We start from the raw sequence: 14,560 nt of genomic DNA on the forward strand, positions 1-14,560 counted from the left end.
TATGTAGTTTCATATCAAACAAGTTCTCACTACAGTTTAGACTATATTAGTGCAAAGTATATTTTCTGCATACAGAAACTCAATTTTTTTTTTTTGATATTTATTTATTTGGCTGCACTGGGTCTTAGTTGTGGCATATGGGATCTAGTTCCCTGACCCGGGATTGAACCTGGGCCCCCTGCACTGGGAGCAGAGTCTTAGCCACTGGACCATCAGGGAAGTCCTAGAAATTCAATTTCTTTAACTGAAACGCAAGATGAAAACTGATAAGAAAATTCTATGACCAGAGTGGTTGGGATCAATATCTGTTTTAACATTAAAAAATAGCCCCACAACCCATTCTGGAAACACTAGGCTGAAATAACACAAGTGCAATAAGCTGATAAAAGTTAACACCACAATAAAATTAGGTTTTAATGAAATTAAGATATTACAGCCAAATGATCGAAAATGTTACACTAACGCATTTTTCCCCTCAAGCAAGTATACAAAACCCAAGAAAAGCTTCCCTTTATCCAATTTGACATGTAAACAATAAGTGAGTCCCAAATTGGCCTGTAACTAAATGAAATTTCTTTTTGTGGTATCACTTATTACATTAACATATCACAGGAATTTACATAACAGGTTAGAGAACAGAAGTAAGAGACAACAGGTGCTTCAGTACCACCCATATTATCTACTAAGACCACAGTGTGAGCAACAGAGTGTAGGTTCATGGTAGTAGTTCCTTGAATAAAACAACTTAGACAGAATCTTCCACAAACACACGTTTTTGCAGTATCCAAATCTTGGCAAAGATGGAAAGGAATGATATCAGAGCCATATGGAATCCTATTGGAAAAAAATATTTTAAAAATAGTTTTTAATGTGTTACTAGATTCAAAACTTCATGTACTAGATTCAAACTTCAAAACTTCATGAATTACTGGACACTGAAATTATAACAATGAAAAAATAAAATTACTCTTAATTAACTCAATATATTGTTTTATTTTCCTAACTGGTACAAATGGGGAAAATATACTAAGTAACAGCATATGACATATTTTGTAAACCTAAGAGGATCTATACCACTCCATAAAGTATCTTTTAGCACTGCCACTTAATTAGCATAACCCACTGAATACAATGAAAGAGCCATCTGTCCTTTATATAATTATACTGTATGACCAGTGTAACATAATTTAAACGTATGGCTCTGTCATACAATTCTTATAAATGATAATGAGAGAATTACTCGTTCTATCTGTGAAGAAACATTTATTTAAATAAATCCATATAGGGGCTTCCCTGGTGGCACAGTGGTTAAGAATCCGCCTGCCAATGCTGGGGACACGGGTTCGAGCCCTGGTCTGGGAAGATCCCACATGCCGCCGAGCAACTAAGGCCTGTGTGCCACAACTACTGAGCCTGTGCTCTAGAGCCCGCGAGCCACAACTACTGAAGCCCGCGTGCCTAGAGCCCATGCTCCGCAACGAGAAGCTACCCCAATGAGAAGCCCGCGCACTGCAACGAAGACCCAACGCAGCCAAAAATAAATTAATTTAAAAATCAATCAATCAATCCATATACTCTCATAGGCATCAAATGTTCAAAAGGGAATTTTAAACTATGTGAAACAAATTTAAAACACATGTTGTTTGGGACATTAGTTTTACTTTAGTAGCCAAGTAAGCAATTTAACCTTGCTTAAATTCATTCACTTAAAATTTGCTTACAATTTCAATGGCGCCCAATACAATTAAAATCCAAGTAAGTCAAAAAAAAAAATCAAATCAAGTCAAACTCAAAACCCTCATCTACAAGACACTAAGAGACAGTTTCTTGAGGTTGCCTGCCCACCTCCCAGCTCGCTACTCCACCCTAAACACAGCCATACGGCCATCACTTTGCGTCTCCCCCACACTGTTCTCTTTGTTGTTTCTCTAGTACCTAGGCTGGCACATAATAGGTGTTCAGATCTTTTTCAACAAATAAATAAAACCTACTATTATAATTTAAACTGGAGTTTAAAACCCTATTAGAAAAGTCTGAAAAGATACACATCAAATCAAAAATAGTGGCCTACTCTTCCTAAGGGATTTGGTATTGGCCTTGTTTGCAATTTTTAATTTTTTCACATGTACGAATTTATTATTTGTGTAAGTAACAATTTTCTTCACAAGTTACTTACTTGTGTAAGTAACAATGTTTACATTCCAGGCTATTGGTTATAGTCTAAGGAAACAGGAAACAGTTAAAAACTGTACTTTCTATCCAACATAATTTAAGTTACAACATATTTTTCTAATAGACTATAACTTTATGTTTATAACCAGTAGTTAGGACAATTTTTTTAAAAATAAATTTAGTTATTTTTGGCTGCATTGGGTCTTTGTTGCTGCACGAGGGCTTTCTCTAGTTGAGATGAGTGCGGGCTACTCTTTGTTGCAATGCGCGGCCTTCTCATTGCGGTGGCTTCTCTTGGTGTGTGGGCTCTAGGTGTGCGGGCTTCAGTAGCTGTGGCTCGCAGGCTCTAGAGTGCAGGCTCAGTAGTTGTGGCGCACGGCTTCAGCTGCTCCGCGGCACGTGGGATCTTCCCAGACCAGGGATTGAACCCGTGTCCCCTGCATTGGCAGGCGGATTCTTAACCACTATGCCTCCAGGGAAGTCCCAGTTAGGACAATTTATCAATAGCTAGATAACAGATGCTGTTCTCATGGCTTTGGATCTATATTCTTTTTAAAACAAGGGAGCTCAAAACATGCAAAATTATACTTTAGTAAAGATCAGAGTCAGCCATCTGTTATGATCTTTTCAAATCATCAGTAACCATTTATAGTATTTCTCATTTGGACATAATTTTCAAATTTGAATAAGTACAACATATATATTTTTTTCATATGTAAGTCTCAGAGAAAACACAGAACAAGAAACTCGGGAGAAGTACATTTCCAAAAGACACATGTTTCTCACAAATCAGTGGTCTTAACCTGAATCATCAGTATCACTTCGGGAGATTTAAAAAAATACATGACATACAATAGGGGTCCATCTCTGGAGATTCTGAACTAGTTGGTCTGAGGTAGAATCTAGGACCTAGATTACCAGAAAATCTAGATATATATTTCTCATCTATATTATTTAGGAACTCCTCCACAACTAATGATAACAACATTGGTTTTTAATTGCCAGAGAAGCAAATTACTTGTATTTATACATCCAATAAGTATTTATTGGGACCTATTATGAACAAGACACTGTTCTAGGTACTTACATGTATTGTCATTTAATAGGTAATTCTCAAATCCTAGTTAAGAGTCAATGCCTTAAACCAGTGTTTCTCAAAGTGTGGTCCCCTGAGCAGCAGCATCAACATTCCCATGGAACTTGTTATAGATGCAGTTTCATCCCCACTCCAAATTTACTGAGTAAGAATCTCTGAGGGTGGGGACCAGCAATCTGCTTTAGTAAGTACTGTGTTACAATAAGCATGATTGTGATGCACTCTCAACTTCTGAGGATCACTGCCTTAAAACAATGAGCCCTTAGTTACTTTTAGAGCCTTTGTATTCAAAGTGTAGTTCATGGACTAGCAGCCTCGCCTGGAATGTAGGCAATCCAAAAATGGGCAGAAGACCTAAATAGACATTTCTCCAAAGAAGATATACAGATTGTCAACAAACACATGAAAGAATGCTCAACATCATTAATCATTAGAGAAATGCAAATCAAAACTACAATGCGATATCATCTCACACCAGTCAGAATGGCCATCATCAAAAAATCTAGAAACAATAAATGCTGGAGAAGGTGTGGAGAAAAGGGAACTCTCTTGCACTGTTGGTGGGAATGTAAACTGATACAGCCACTATGGAGAACAGTATGGAGGTTCCTTAAAAAACTACAAATAGAACTACCATACGACCCAGCAATCCCACTACTGGGCATATACTCTGAGAAAACCATAATTCAAAAAGAGTCATGTACCAAAATGTTCACTGCAGCTCTATTTACAATAGCCAGGACATGGAAGCAACCTAAGTGTCCACCGACAGATGAATGGATGAAGAAGATGTGGCACGTATACAATGGAATATTATTTAGCCATAAAAAGAAACGAAATTGAGTTATTTGTAGTGAGGTGGATAGACCTAGAGTCTGTCATACAGAGTGAAGTCAGTCAGAAGGAGAAAAACAAATACCGCATGCTAACACGTATATATGGAATCTAAGAAAAAAAATGTCATGAAGAACCTAGGGGCAAGATGGGAATAAAGACACAGACCTACTAGAGCATGGACTTGAGGATATGGGGAGGGGGAAGGGTAAGCTGGGACGAAGTGAGAGAGTGGCATGGACATATATACACTACCAAATGTAAAACAGATAGCTAGTGGGAAGCAGCCGCATAGCACAGGGAGATCAGCTTGGTGCTTTGTGACCACCTAGAGGGGTGGGATAGGGAGGGTGGGAGGGAAGAGATATGGGAAGAGGGAAGATAGGGAAGAGAGAAGAGATATGGCAAGAGGGAAGAGATATGGGAACATATGTATATGTATAACTGATTCACTTTGTTATAAAGCAGAAACTAACACACCACTGTAAAGCAATTCTACTCCAATAAAGATGTTAAAAATAAAAATAAATTAAAAAAAAGGAGATCTCTACTACAGACCTCTAAAACAGAAGCTGCTAAACAAGACTCCCAGGTGATGTGAATGCACTTAAAGTTTGAAAAGCAAGCTGCGGTTCTTAATCCTAGCTGGCCATGCATTAGAATACCTGGGGAGTTAGAAAAATACTGGGTCCTACTCCCATTCTTTTTTTTTTTTTCAAATTTATTTATATTTTATTTATTTATTTTTGGCTGAGTTGGGTCTTCGTTGCTGCACGTGGGCTTTCTCTAGTTGTGGTGAGCGGGGGCTACTCTTCACGGCGGTGCGCGGGCTTCTCGTTGCGGAGCACAGGCTCTAGGGCGCCCAGGCTTCAGTAGTTGCAGCACACGGGCTCAGTAGTTGTGGCTCCCGGGCTCTAGAGTGCAGGCTCAGTAGTTGTGGTACACAGGCTTAGTTGCTCCACGGCATGTGGGACCTTCCCGGAGCAGGGATCTAACCCGTGTCCCCTGCATTGGCAGGCGGATTCTTAACCACTGCGCCACCAGGGAAGTCCCCTCCCAAACATTCTGATTTAATAAGTCTGGGGTGCGGACTAACCATCAGAATTTTTTGAAGCTCCTCAGGTGATTCTAAATGTGAAGTAAAATTTGAGAACCACTGCTTTAGGATAAGAGCTCTTAAGCTAGGGATGGTGACGAGGAAAGACTGGCTTGGGTTTCAGTGGGGTCTATGAGCATTATAAAGTTGTACGCCAAAGTCTGTGTTTATTCATGTGTGCATTTTTCTAGGCACATAACTTCTGTCATTTTTCTTTTTTTAAGAGTCTCTCCCCACTAAAAAAAAGTTAAGAATCTCTTCTTCAAAATATGGTGCTCCTACCATTTTATAAGCACTCAATAGTAATTTGGTTCACATCTTAGCCTCCACTCCTATATGAAAGCCTGAATAAAATGAATAACTGGAATTTGGTGTCTCATGACCAACTGCAGTTAGTGTTCAAAGACAAGGGAAGAGAACCAGGAGCTACTGAGTCCTCCTATATGCCAAATGCTTTGCCATTACATTAGATCATTTATCTTCACAACTCTGTAAAGTGGGTATTATTGTTCCTGCTCCACAGATGAGATTCAATCAAAGAGGTTAAATAACTTGCTAAAGCCACACTAAGGGGTGAAGCCAGAAATCACACCTAAGTCTGACTCCAAAGACCACACTTTACCACTATGTCCGATTGGAGTTCTCAAACTTTTAGACTGTATCAGAGATACCTGGAGGACTTGTTAAAACACAGAGAGCCGGACCCCACCCTCAGAATTTCTGATTCAGCCAGTGTGAGGTGAAGCTCAAGAACTTGCACCTCTAACAAATTCCTAGGTGATGCTGATGCTGCTGGTCAGGGAACCAGACTCTGAGAAACAATGTCATTCATTGATTTATTCACTCACTCACTCACTCACTCATTCTTCATTCATTCATTCCCTAACATATTGCAGGTATGGGGGATAGATATCACATTTTAGACCCAAGGGAAATAGTGGAGAATAAGGCAAAGTCCATGCCCTCATGGATCTTACATTCTAGTGAGAATATCTGACAGAAAACGAACAAATGTTAAAAAATATGTATCATTCCAGGTAATAAATCCTATGACAAAAAAATCAAGCAATGTAAGGGGGTGGGGGATAACACTTTAGATAGAGTAGTCAGGAAAGACCTTTCTGGGGTGCCACTTGCGCAGAGAACTGAAGTGAGAAAGTAAGCTATGAGACTTTCTGGAGGAAAAGCATTCTAAGCAGAGGTAAGGAACAGCAAGACGGCCACTGGAGCAAAGCGTCATTGTGCACGGCGTCATAAGCTATGTTAAAGACTTTGTTACTCTGAGGATGATGAGAATACCAGGATGCTATTAAAGGCTTACCTATTATATAGTACGGTTCGCGCAGAAGATTCCAATAAAGTTAATGGCATTTGCAGCTTTATAACTGGAAGGACTTCTGGTTGTTCAAAAATATTTCCAAAAAGATCCAAGTACTCAAGAGATAAATTTTTAAATTCACTAGGCAAAAACGGAAGCTTATTTCGAGCCGCTGACAAAAAACGCAGGTTTGTCAGTTGTCCCATCTTGAAAGGAAGTCGAATCAATTCATTATCATCAAGTTTTAAATCTGTAAGCTCTTGGAGCTGGCAAAACTGCACAGGGAGTGCCTTAATTTTGTTCTTGCTGAGATCCAAACTCCGAAGTGACTTCTGGAGTGTAGACTGACACAAGGCTACACTAAATGACTCCAAGTGATTATCATTCAGGTTAAGTTCTTGAAGGTGGATGAGGTCTCCAATTGTAGCTGGAAGCTTTTTTATATGGTTGTGACTCAAGTCTAATTTTCTAAGGTTTTTTAAGGAAAGCATACGTATATCAACCCGGGCAAGCCCACAATAAGAAGTCTGAAGATGTTCCAGAGAATAGGGGAAGTTCTTGCTTAGAGGATAGTCCTTTTTGGATGTGATAACCATCTTAGTTTTAAATTTTTCAAATTCTGAAGTCTTCACTGGTGTGAAGGTTAAAAGTGGTGCCTCAACATCACAGCCTCTGTGAGCCAGTCTCACAGCTGAAAGGAAACCCTTTAGACTGCTGGAATTGGCCTGAATACATAAAAATAAGTTGTACAATTATAAATTCCATTTTAGATAATGCATCCATGCTAATCTATCCTAAACAAAGTCTGTAAAGTTATATATGCAAATCATGCAATCATTTATTGAAAATGGCTGTACAAATTTTTTTAGTATTCTATTTTCACTAAATTTCAATACAGATACAAAAAACTTTAAACGTTTTTGAAAAATTATATTGAGAGACATACGCTAAATAAAACTGTTCACAGGGGGAGCCATAAGAGTATAAAATAAAACAGGAAAGCATGAAAAGATTCCACTTAAGATTTGGGTTTAAGATGAACTGACCCAACGACTATAATCCAAAAAAAAAACACAAAAAAACTTACTTAAACTTAGTAACCAAAGTCAAAAAAAAAAAGAAAAGATGAACTGACCCAAATCTCCAGTGCCTCTGAGATAGAATAAGGTAGTGCGGTGCACTGCAAAACACCTAGGGGGGGTTATTCACAAACACTAGGAATTGTGAAAAGCAACGGCCCTGTCAAAAGCAAGGCCAGGGCTTCCCTGGTGGCGCAGTGGTTGGGGGTCCGCCTGCCGATGCAGGGGACGCGGGTTCGTGCCCCGGTCCAAGAGGATCCCGCATGCCGTGGAGCGGCTGGGACCGTGAGCCATGGCCGCTGGGCCTGTGCATCCGGAGCCTGTGCTCCACAGCGGGAGCGGCCACAACAGTGAGAGGCCCGCGTACCGCAAAAAAAAAAAAAAAAAAAAAGCAAGGCCAAATAGCACTCAATGCCAAAAGTACTAGAAAACATCAAAAGCAAGAGACTGCTTCCAGCTGGACATAGAAATCACTAGTAAAGTGGTATGTGAACTAAGTCATCAATAAAAATAACTAATACTTGCAGGACACTTTAGAAGTTTCATAAAGTTTATATGTGAAGGACTAGTGAACTTTCAGCAAGTTTGGGAAACTAAGTATATGATCCTATTTGGTTGGAATGTAGGAGCTTTGTAGAGCAGTAAAAGAGAAGAAATATAGTACGGGGATAGATTACAGATGAGCTTGATGCCAAGGTAAGGAGGATAGAATGATCAGGCTGTGGGAAATCACTGAAGAATTTTGAGTTGAGAATTACAGGACAAGAGCTATTTTGGCAGCAGTATACACAGTCAAGTGGAGTGAGGAAAGTCTGGTGACCTGGGTGAAGTAGTCCAGCCAGTAGGTCCAGAGTGGTCATCAGTGTTGAGTTCTACAGAGCTCAAAAAGGATAAGAAATAACGGCAATGTGATTTGGCAAATGGGAGGGAGATCACTGATCTCTGAGGCAGTGTTTTGTGAGTAACCAGTGAAAGCAGAGGTCAAAAGAGATAGCAAGAAAGTGGAGCCAATAGATTTAGCCTTGATTTTCCAGAAATTTGTCTATTCTACTTTTTAAATTGGTAAGACCTCTCAGCTTGTTTTTAGGTAGAAGGAGTTAGTGGAAAGATAGGCTGAATATAAGAGAAAATGAAAAACCACAAGAACAGGAGGAGGTAGGACAAAACACCTCCATTCAATACAAATACCTTAAACAGTTATTAAACTTGTAATGTTTACAAAGCACGTGCCTTGGGGTTAAGGATACCGCAAGGTTGAACAGATCACTGCTCCTACCCTCTGGGAAGGGGGAAAAGGAAAAAGTGAGGTAAGGCAAAGAAGAAAACAGTTTTTTATTCTAATGGTTTATGTATTTTAAAAAGTGATTATAGTAAGTAAAATACCCCCTGAAGTGTTTCTAATTGTATTTCATTCTTTTTTTTTAACACCAAATTTAGATTCATCACCTGTGATTCAGCTGGCAAAACGTAGACCTGTGCCACCTGCCTTATAGAGTTCTGTCTAAGAACACCCTGAGGCCATCTTGGGCACAGAAGCAAACCCAGTTTTCCTTCCCATCCTGGGCAACTTTTCTGAGACTGACTCTGCCGTTTTAGAGGCCATACATGCATGCCAGGGAAACTGCCGTCACTTCTTCAAACATACCAGCAAGTGACTGTCTCTGTTCAGCTATGTGGGTATCAGGATCCTAAAAGAGCCTCTATTCTCTTTACAGTCAACCAGTCTAAGCATTAACGTTTTTAATACCATACCTTACTTAGACAGATATCCACGGGAGGCTCCTTTAACCGAACAGTGGCTTTCCCCTCATCCACAAATTTGGTGAAGAACTGCTCAATGTTCTCCTTTAGCTGCTTAAAACCAATGGGAAAAAAGGACAAAACCAGGTACTGTTATTCAATATTTATTACAACTGGAATGTGCCAGTCACTTTGCCAGGTTTGGTTTGGCCTTTAGTTCTTAAGTCTGGGTGTTCTGTGGTTTTAAGATTTAAAGGTTTTTGTTTGGGTGGTTTTTGGGGTATTTACACTCCTTATCTAGCATCTGGTAAGATATAATTGTTCTGGGCCTTCCTTGGTGGTGCAGTGGTTAAGAATCCGCCTGCCAATGCAGGGGACACGGGTTTGAGCCCTGGTCCTGGAAGATCCCACATGCCGTAGAGCAACTAAGCCCATGCGCCACAACTACTGAGCCTGCGCTCTAGAGCCCGCGAGCCACAGCTACTGAAGCCCATGCACCTAAAGCCCGTGCTCCGCAACAAGAGAAGCCACCGCAATGAGAAGCGTGCACACAGCAACGAAGACCCGATACAGCCACAAAAAAAGACATAATTGTTCTACCTGTCCAGTAACTCTTTCTTCTTCGAAAACAGAAACCCCTGTGTTTGAGGAGAATGTTTCTTTTCTCCCATTGCCAATAGCAGCTACTTGCCTTCTTAACTTCAGCCCATTAGTCTGGGGTGGGCATGCCTCCCACAAGATATAAACTCAGTGAAAGCAGGAATCTTGTCTCCTTTGTTCACCTTTATTTCCCTGGAGCCAGAAAAGTGACTGACACATAACAGCTGCTCAAAAATTTTTAATGACTAATGTTGCTTCTGCTTCAGACTTCAATGCAGCAACTATTTATTGAGAAGCCACTATGTACCAGCTACTATGACAGGGGGCTTGGGACAACAGTGGTAAGTAAGAGCAGCATGGTAATTACACTAATCAAGTTGGCGATCTCATAAGAGACAGTTATTAAACAAGTAATTACAAGCATAACAAATATTAAAAGAAGGGAAGTACAGGCTGCTGTAAGACCTTATTAGCGAAGGGGTATGAAAGTGACCTTAAAGGTAAGAATGAAGGATTAAGAGATGTTAGGCAACTGAAGATACTGGGGGAAGACACAGCAGGTAGCATACCAAGAAGATGGAACAATGTGTTCAAAGCCTTCAAGGTAAGAGAGCTTGGTAGCTGTGAGGAGCTGAAAGATGTTCAGTGCACCTGAAAGATCCAGTGAAAAGAGGCAGGTGAGCCTAGAGAGGTAAACAGAGATTAGATGGTGAAAGATTTTGTAAACCATATTAAGAATTTTGGATTTTATCCTAGGAACAGTGATATCCACTGACTGACTTTAAGATAGGAACATGATTAGGTCTACATTTGGAAAAGCTTCCTTTAACTACAGTGTAAGAATGAACTTTGGGACGGGGAGAATGGGATGGAAAAAGACAACGGTAGAAGTAGGAAGATCCTTTAAGAAACTAGCGAGGCAAGGGACAATGGTGATTTAGATTACAGCTGGGATGGAAGGAGGTATGAAAATATGAAAGCTACCTAGGAAGTAGAATTGAAAGAATTCAATAATATATTGGATGTGGGGAGGGAAAGGCTTTAAGGTGTCTGGATGGGGCAGAATACTACTTAAAGGGTTGCAGAAGACTGTCGGAAAAGCAGGGTTAGGGATGGCAAGGAAAATTAATCTGGGGATATTTTAAATTTGAAATACTGCTACACATCCAAGTGAAGATTTCCAGTAGGTAGCTGGCTCAAGTTGGAAGTTAACGGAGAGGACTAGCTAAAGAACATATTTGGAAATCACAGTCAAATGGATGACAGCTGAAGTCAGGACAGAAGGGTAGAGGGTTGTAAGAAAGAGCCCCGAGATACTTCCATACTGAGCACTAATACCTACTCTTCAAGGCCCAGGACAAAACCACCTTAATTCAACCAATAAATGTTTACTTGACACCTACTATGTCCCAAGCCCTGTGGCACCACCTCTTCTACAAAACTTTCTCAAGACCTTTAATCAGAATTGATCTCATTTTTGATATTATACTACTCTGCTTCTACCTTTATTACAGCACTTATCATAGCCCACCTTTATAAGTGGTGGTTTCTGTTTCTCCCTTTCTGGTCTTGGAAAAACAGTGACTCAATCAGGTTTATTTCCCACAGTATCTAGCACTGCACCCTGCACACAGTAAGTCTTCACCTAGCAGTTTACAATAAAATTTTGGTTAGGTCAGCTACTGACTATTAGTGCAATAAACGTTTTAAAGGAGAGATCATAACAGACTCTGAAAATAGGCAGTACCTCAGCTGGGCATGAAAAGATAGGTTTTAGGGAAGACAACAGGGAGAAAAGGGAGACCCAATTCTGGTTATGAGTTTGCTTTTGTCACCTAACAGTTTTCTAACTTTTAAAATTTGGGTGATTTCTAAAGTCCCTTTAATTCGAAAAATTATACGAATTGATTTCATGGAAAGGGGGGAATTATTTAGACTTTCAACTACTCACATCAAACATTTATGTGGCTCTGAATGAAACAGCAATAACTCCTTTCCTCAACTATGAGTATTCACTGAGGAGTAAAACACTGTAAGGGAAATAATCTCAGAAATTGTATAAAGTCCAGTCAAGAGTCAGATGCAATGGTGGGTGATGAATTGTCCCCTCAATTTTATTATAGTAGGCACAAAACTATTCCAGTCATTTTCACAAAATAACGTGCTTGGTAATCAACGTAAAAGGATTTTATAAAACTTGCACTTTAAAAATTCTATTTCAAAAAATTCCACTTCAACTTCCAACTTCTTCTGGAGGGTTTACTACTGCTAGGTAGATACGAAAAAGTCTTGGACCTAACAAATCAAGACTTAGGAAATCAAACATTTGAGGAGAAATAAAAGAGAGAGAGATGCAGTAACCAATAACTTTAATAAAAATATCAAGATGCAACCCAAGCACTACTGCTTTACTACTGTACTAATCTGGCCTAACGACCTTAGGAACACCCTACAAAACCTTAAAACAAACAAAACAAACCAACAAACAGACAAAACTAGCGAAAAGCCTATGGAGAAACAGAATCTACTGAACCAAAGAGTAGTCATTTTACAGTTCCCCCAAACTGGACTGATGCTTCGTTTATAGTTTAATCCGGCAGGCCGAAATTTCCAAGGCTTTAAAGGGGCGGGGCTGCTATCTGCAACTAAACAGCAAGGCTGTCAATACAAAGTCGCAGAAATGGGCAAGAAAAATAAGACGTGCACTCTCAAAATCGTTCCTCCTCGGGGTCCGTAGGGAGACGCCGGGGTCCGGGTGGTCATGGGGTTCGGGGCCGGGCGCTCAGGAACCCCTAAGACGGAGTCCAGCCTCGGGAACAGTCGGGCGCTTAGGGCAAGAGCGGCCGGCTGCCACCCCCTGACCTGCCTGCTTCACGCACCTCATAGCGGGTCCCGAGCTTGTCCTTCAGAGTGGAAATGAACAGGCAAGCGTGGTGCCGGCCGCCCCGCTCGCCCCCCGCTCGGGGCCGCGGCTCAGTCCTGGGCGCCTGCTGACAGAGGCTCAACACCGCGCGGACGCCCTTGCCCCTGTTCCTCAGTCCCAAGGCCGGCAAGTGCCGACTGATCACCTCCACCTCGCAGTGCAACTTCATCTCGCCGTAGCTCCAGCAACCAGCTGCCACCTCTCGGCTTTGAAACTTCCCCCTTCTCGCCGCGCCGCGCCGCGCCGCGCCGCGCCGCCGCCGGGGTCCTAGAGCACGCGGCTGTTCGGGGATCTGCCTGCCTGCTCGTGGTGCCGACGTCTCCGGTTTCTTTGTACAGCGGCTCCACGAGTCCTGCGGGAACGGGCGGCGTCCCCTCTCCCTTGCAGGGTCAAGTCCGCACTGTGGCTGCGGCCCGCGGAGGGCGGACACCTACCACCTGAGGACGCGGCGCGCGTCTCCCGAAACCGGCGATCGGCGGGGGCGCCACGTCCTTTCCCGGGAGCGCGCGCTGACGGACGCAACTCTTATAGTTTGGGGCCGAGTCCTAGTTTCCGCTGTTGACCGTTAATGCGCTGCACGCACACGTGGGGTCCTTGAGTTTCCTAAGGAAAGGCATCAGCTCCTCTGTTACCGGGGAAGCCTTTTTGCCTACAAACTTTCGGCCCTTTGCGAGTTGCCTAGTGCCCGTTGGGGCGCGACATTTCCCGGCGCTGATGGGCTGGTGTTTTGTTTTGTTTTTGGTGCGCCGGAGGCTACACCTGCTACGTCAGAAGGGAACTTGATATGACAGTATTTGACTTGGCCATTCCTGTTGAACAAATTCCCACTTTGCAACCGCTAGTGGGTTGGATGGAGTGGCTGGCATCTAAGGCTTGGAAAGACCGTCCAGACCCCAGATGCATACCCTTCGGACTCCTTATTCCATTTATTAAAGAAGGGCCAGGCCCTGGGTGGGGCGAGGGAGGCGCTCACACTTAGGGTCGTAGTAGTCTCGCCCACTTAAATTTTGCGCGCTCGCCTCTTGCTGGTCCCAGATTTGTATTAAATATTCCATTTTGTCTAAGATGTACTTTCGCAAGTGTGAAATGGCGTCCAAAACTACTTTTCAACCGTGACAATATAATGATTTATTCTTGAATGAGCGTCTCTGTGTACAACAGTTTGAACCTAGAGAGTTATCCGTTGATTATCTTCTGAAAAACAAAGTTGGTTCATGAAAAGTGGTGATAAGGTAATAAAAAATTACTTTTTTTCCTATTTAGTGTTCTTGCTTGTAGAGCATGAAAGCACTACTCAGCATTTACCAACAGTTAATCTTATGGCTAGAGAGAAAAAGGATTAAACTAAAACGACACCCTAGAATTTTCAAAGAAATTGGACTTTATAGGAATTACCTATTTTTTGTTCGAGTGGGTAATAACATAGATGAAAAAATAAAACACCTGTGTAAACAAGTATGTTAAAATATACCTCCGAACCTGTAGAAAAAGTTGGGAGCTGGGAACATTTTAAATGTTGGACAAACTGTTGTAATTTTATTTTATTTATTTTTTGGCCATGCTGCATGGCTTGTGGGAGTTCCCCGACCAGGGATCAAACCCCTGCCCCTGGCAGTGAGAGCACCTGAGTCCTAACCACTGGATCTCCAGGGAATTCCCTAAAATTACTTTTCATTTATTTTGTTTCTCCAGGTTTCTGTGC

The 14,560-nt window shown here is 41.6% G+C and overlaps 1 protein-coding gene across 2 annotated transcripts; it reads right to left on the bottom strand.

Moving 5' to 3' along the window:
- Positions 1 to 385: 385 nt before the first annotated feature.
- Positions 386 to 13,070, bottom strand: LRR1 (leucine rich repeat protein 1). 2 transcript variants are annotated; one of them, XM_060003454.1, is made up of 4 exons: positions 12,815 to 13,070; positions 9,348 to 9,446; positions 6,520 to 7,241; positions 386 to 834 (listed from the first exon to the last, which is right to left on the bottom strand). In XM_060003454.1, the coding sequence occupies exons 1-4, from the start codon at positions 13,025 to 13,027 to the stop codon at positions 594 to 596; spliced, it is 1,275 nt and encodes a 424-aa protein (XP_059859437.1). In that variant the 5' UTR covers positions 13,028 to 13,070; the 3' UTR covers positions 386 to 593. The 2 variants fall into 2 exon arrangements, with proteins under 2 accessions (XP_059859437.1, XP_059859439.1); XM_060003456.1 differs by having other exon boundaries at positions 708 to 935.
- Between the last annotated feature and the right edge of the window lie 1,490 nt (positions 13,071 to 14,560).

Source organism: Delphinus delphis, chromosome 2 (genome assembly GCF_949987515.2).
Source record: "Delphinus delphis chromosome 2, mDelDel1.2, whole genome shotgun sequence".
In the NCBI taxonomy this organism is placed as follows: Eukaryota; Metazoa; Chordata; class Mammalia; order Artiodactyla; family Delphinidae; genus Delphinus; species Delphinus delphis.

Excerpts from the sequence above, each read along its gene's own strand:
- LRR1 (XM_060003454.1), bottom strand. The coding sequence starts at position 13,027 with ATGAAGTTGCACTGCGAGGTGGAGGTGATCAGTCGGCACTTGCCGGCC. Across the intron at positions 7,242-9,347 it reads TGGATATCTGTCTAAGTAAG|GCCAATTCCAGCAGTCTAAA; the intron begins GTATGGTATTAA and ends TTATGTATTCAG. Across the intron at positions 835-6,519 it reads CGAACCGTACTATATAATAG|GATTCCATATGGCTCTGATA; the intron begins GTAAGCCTTTAA and ends TTTTTCCAATAG.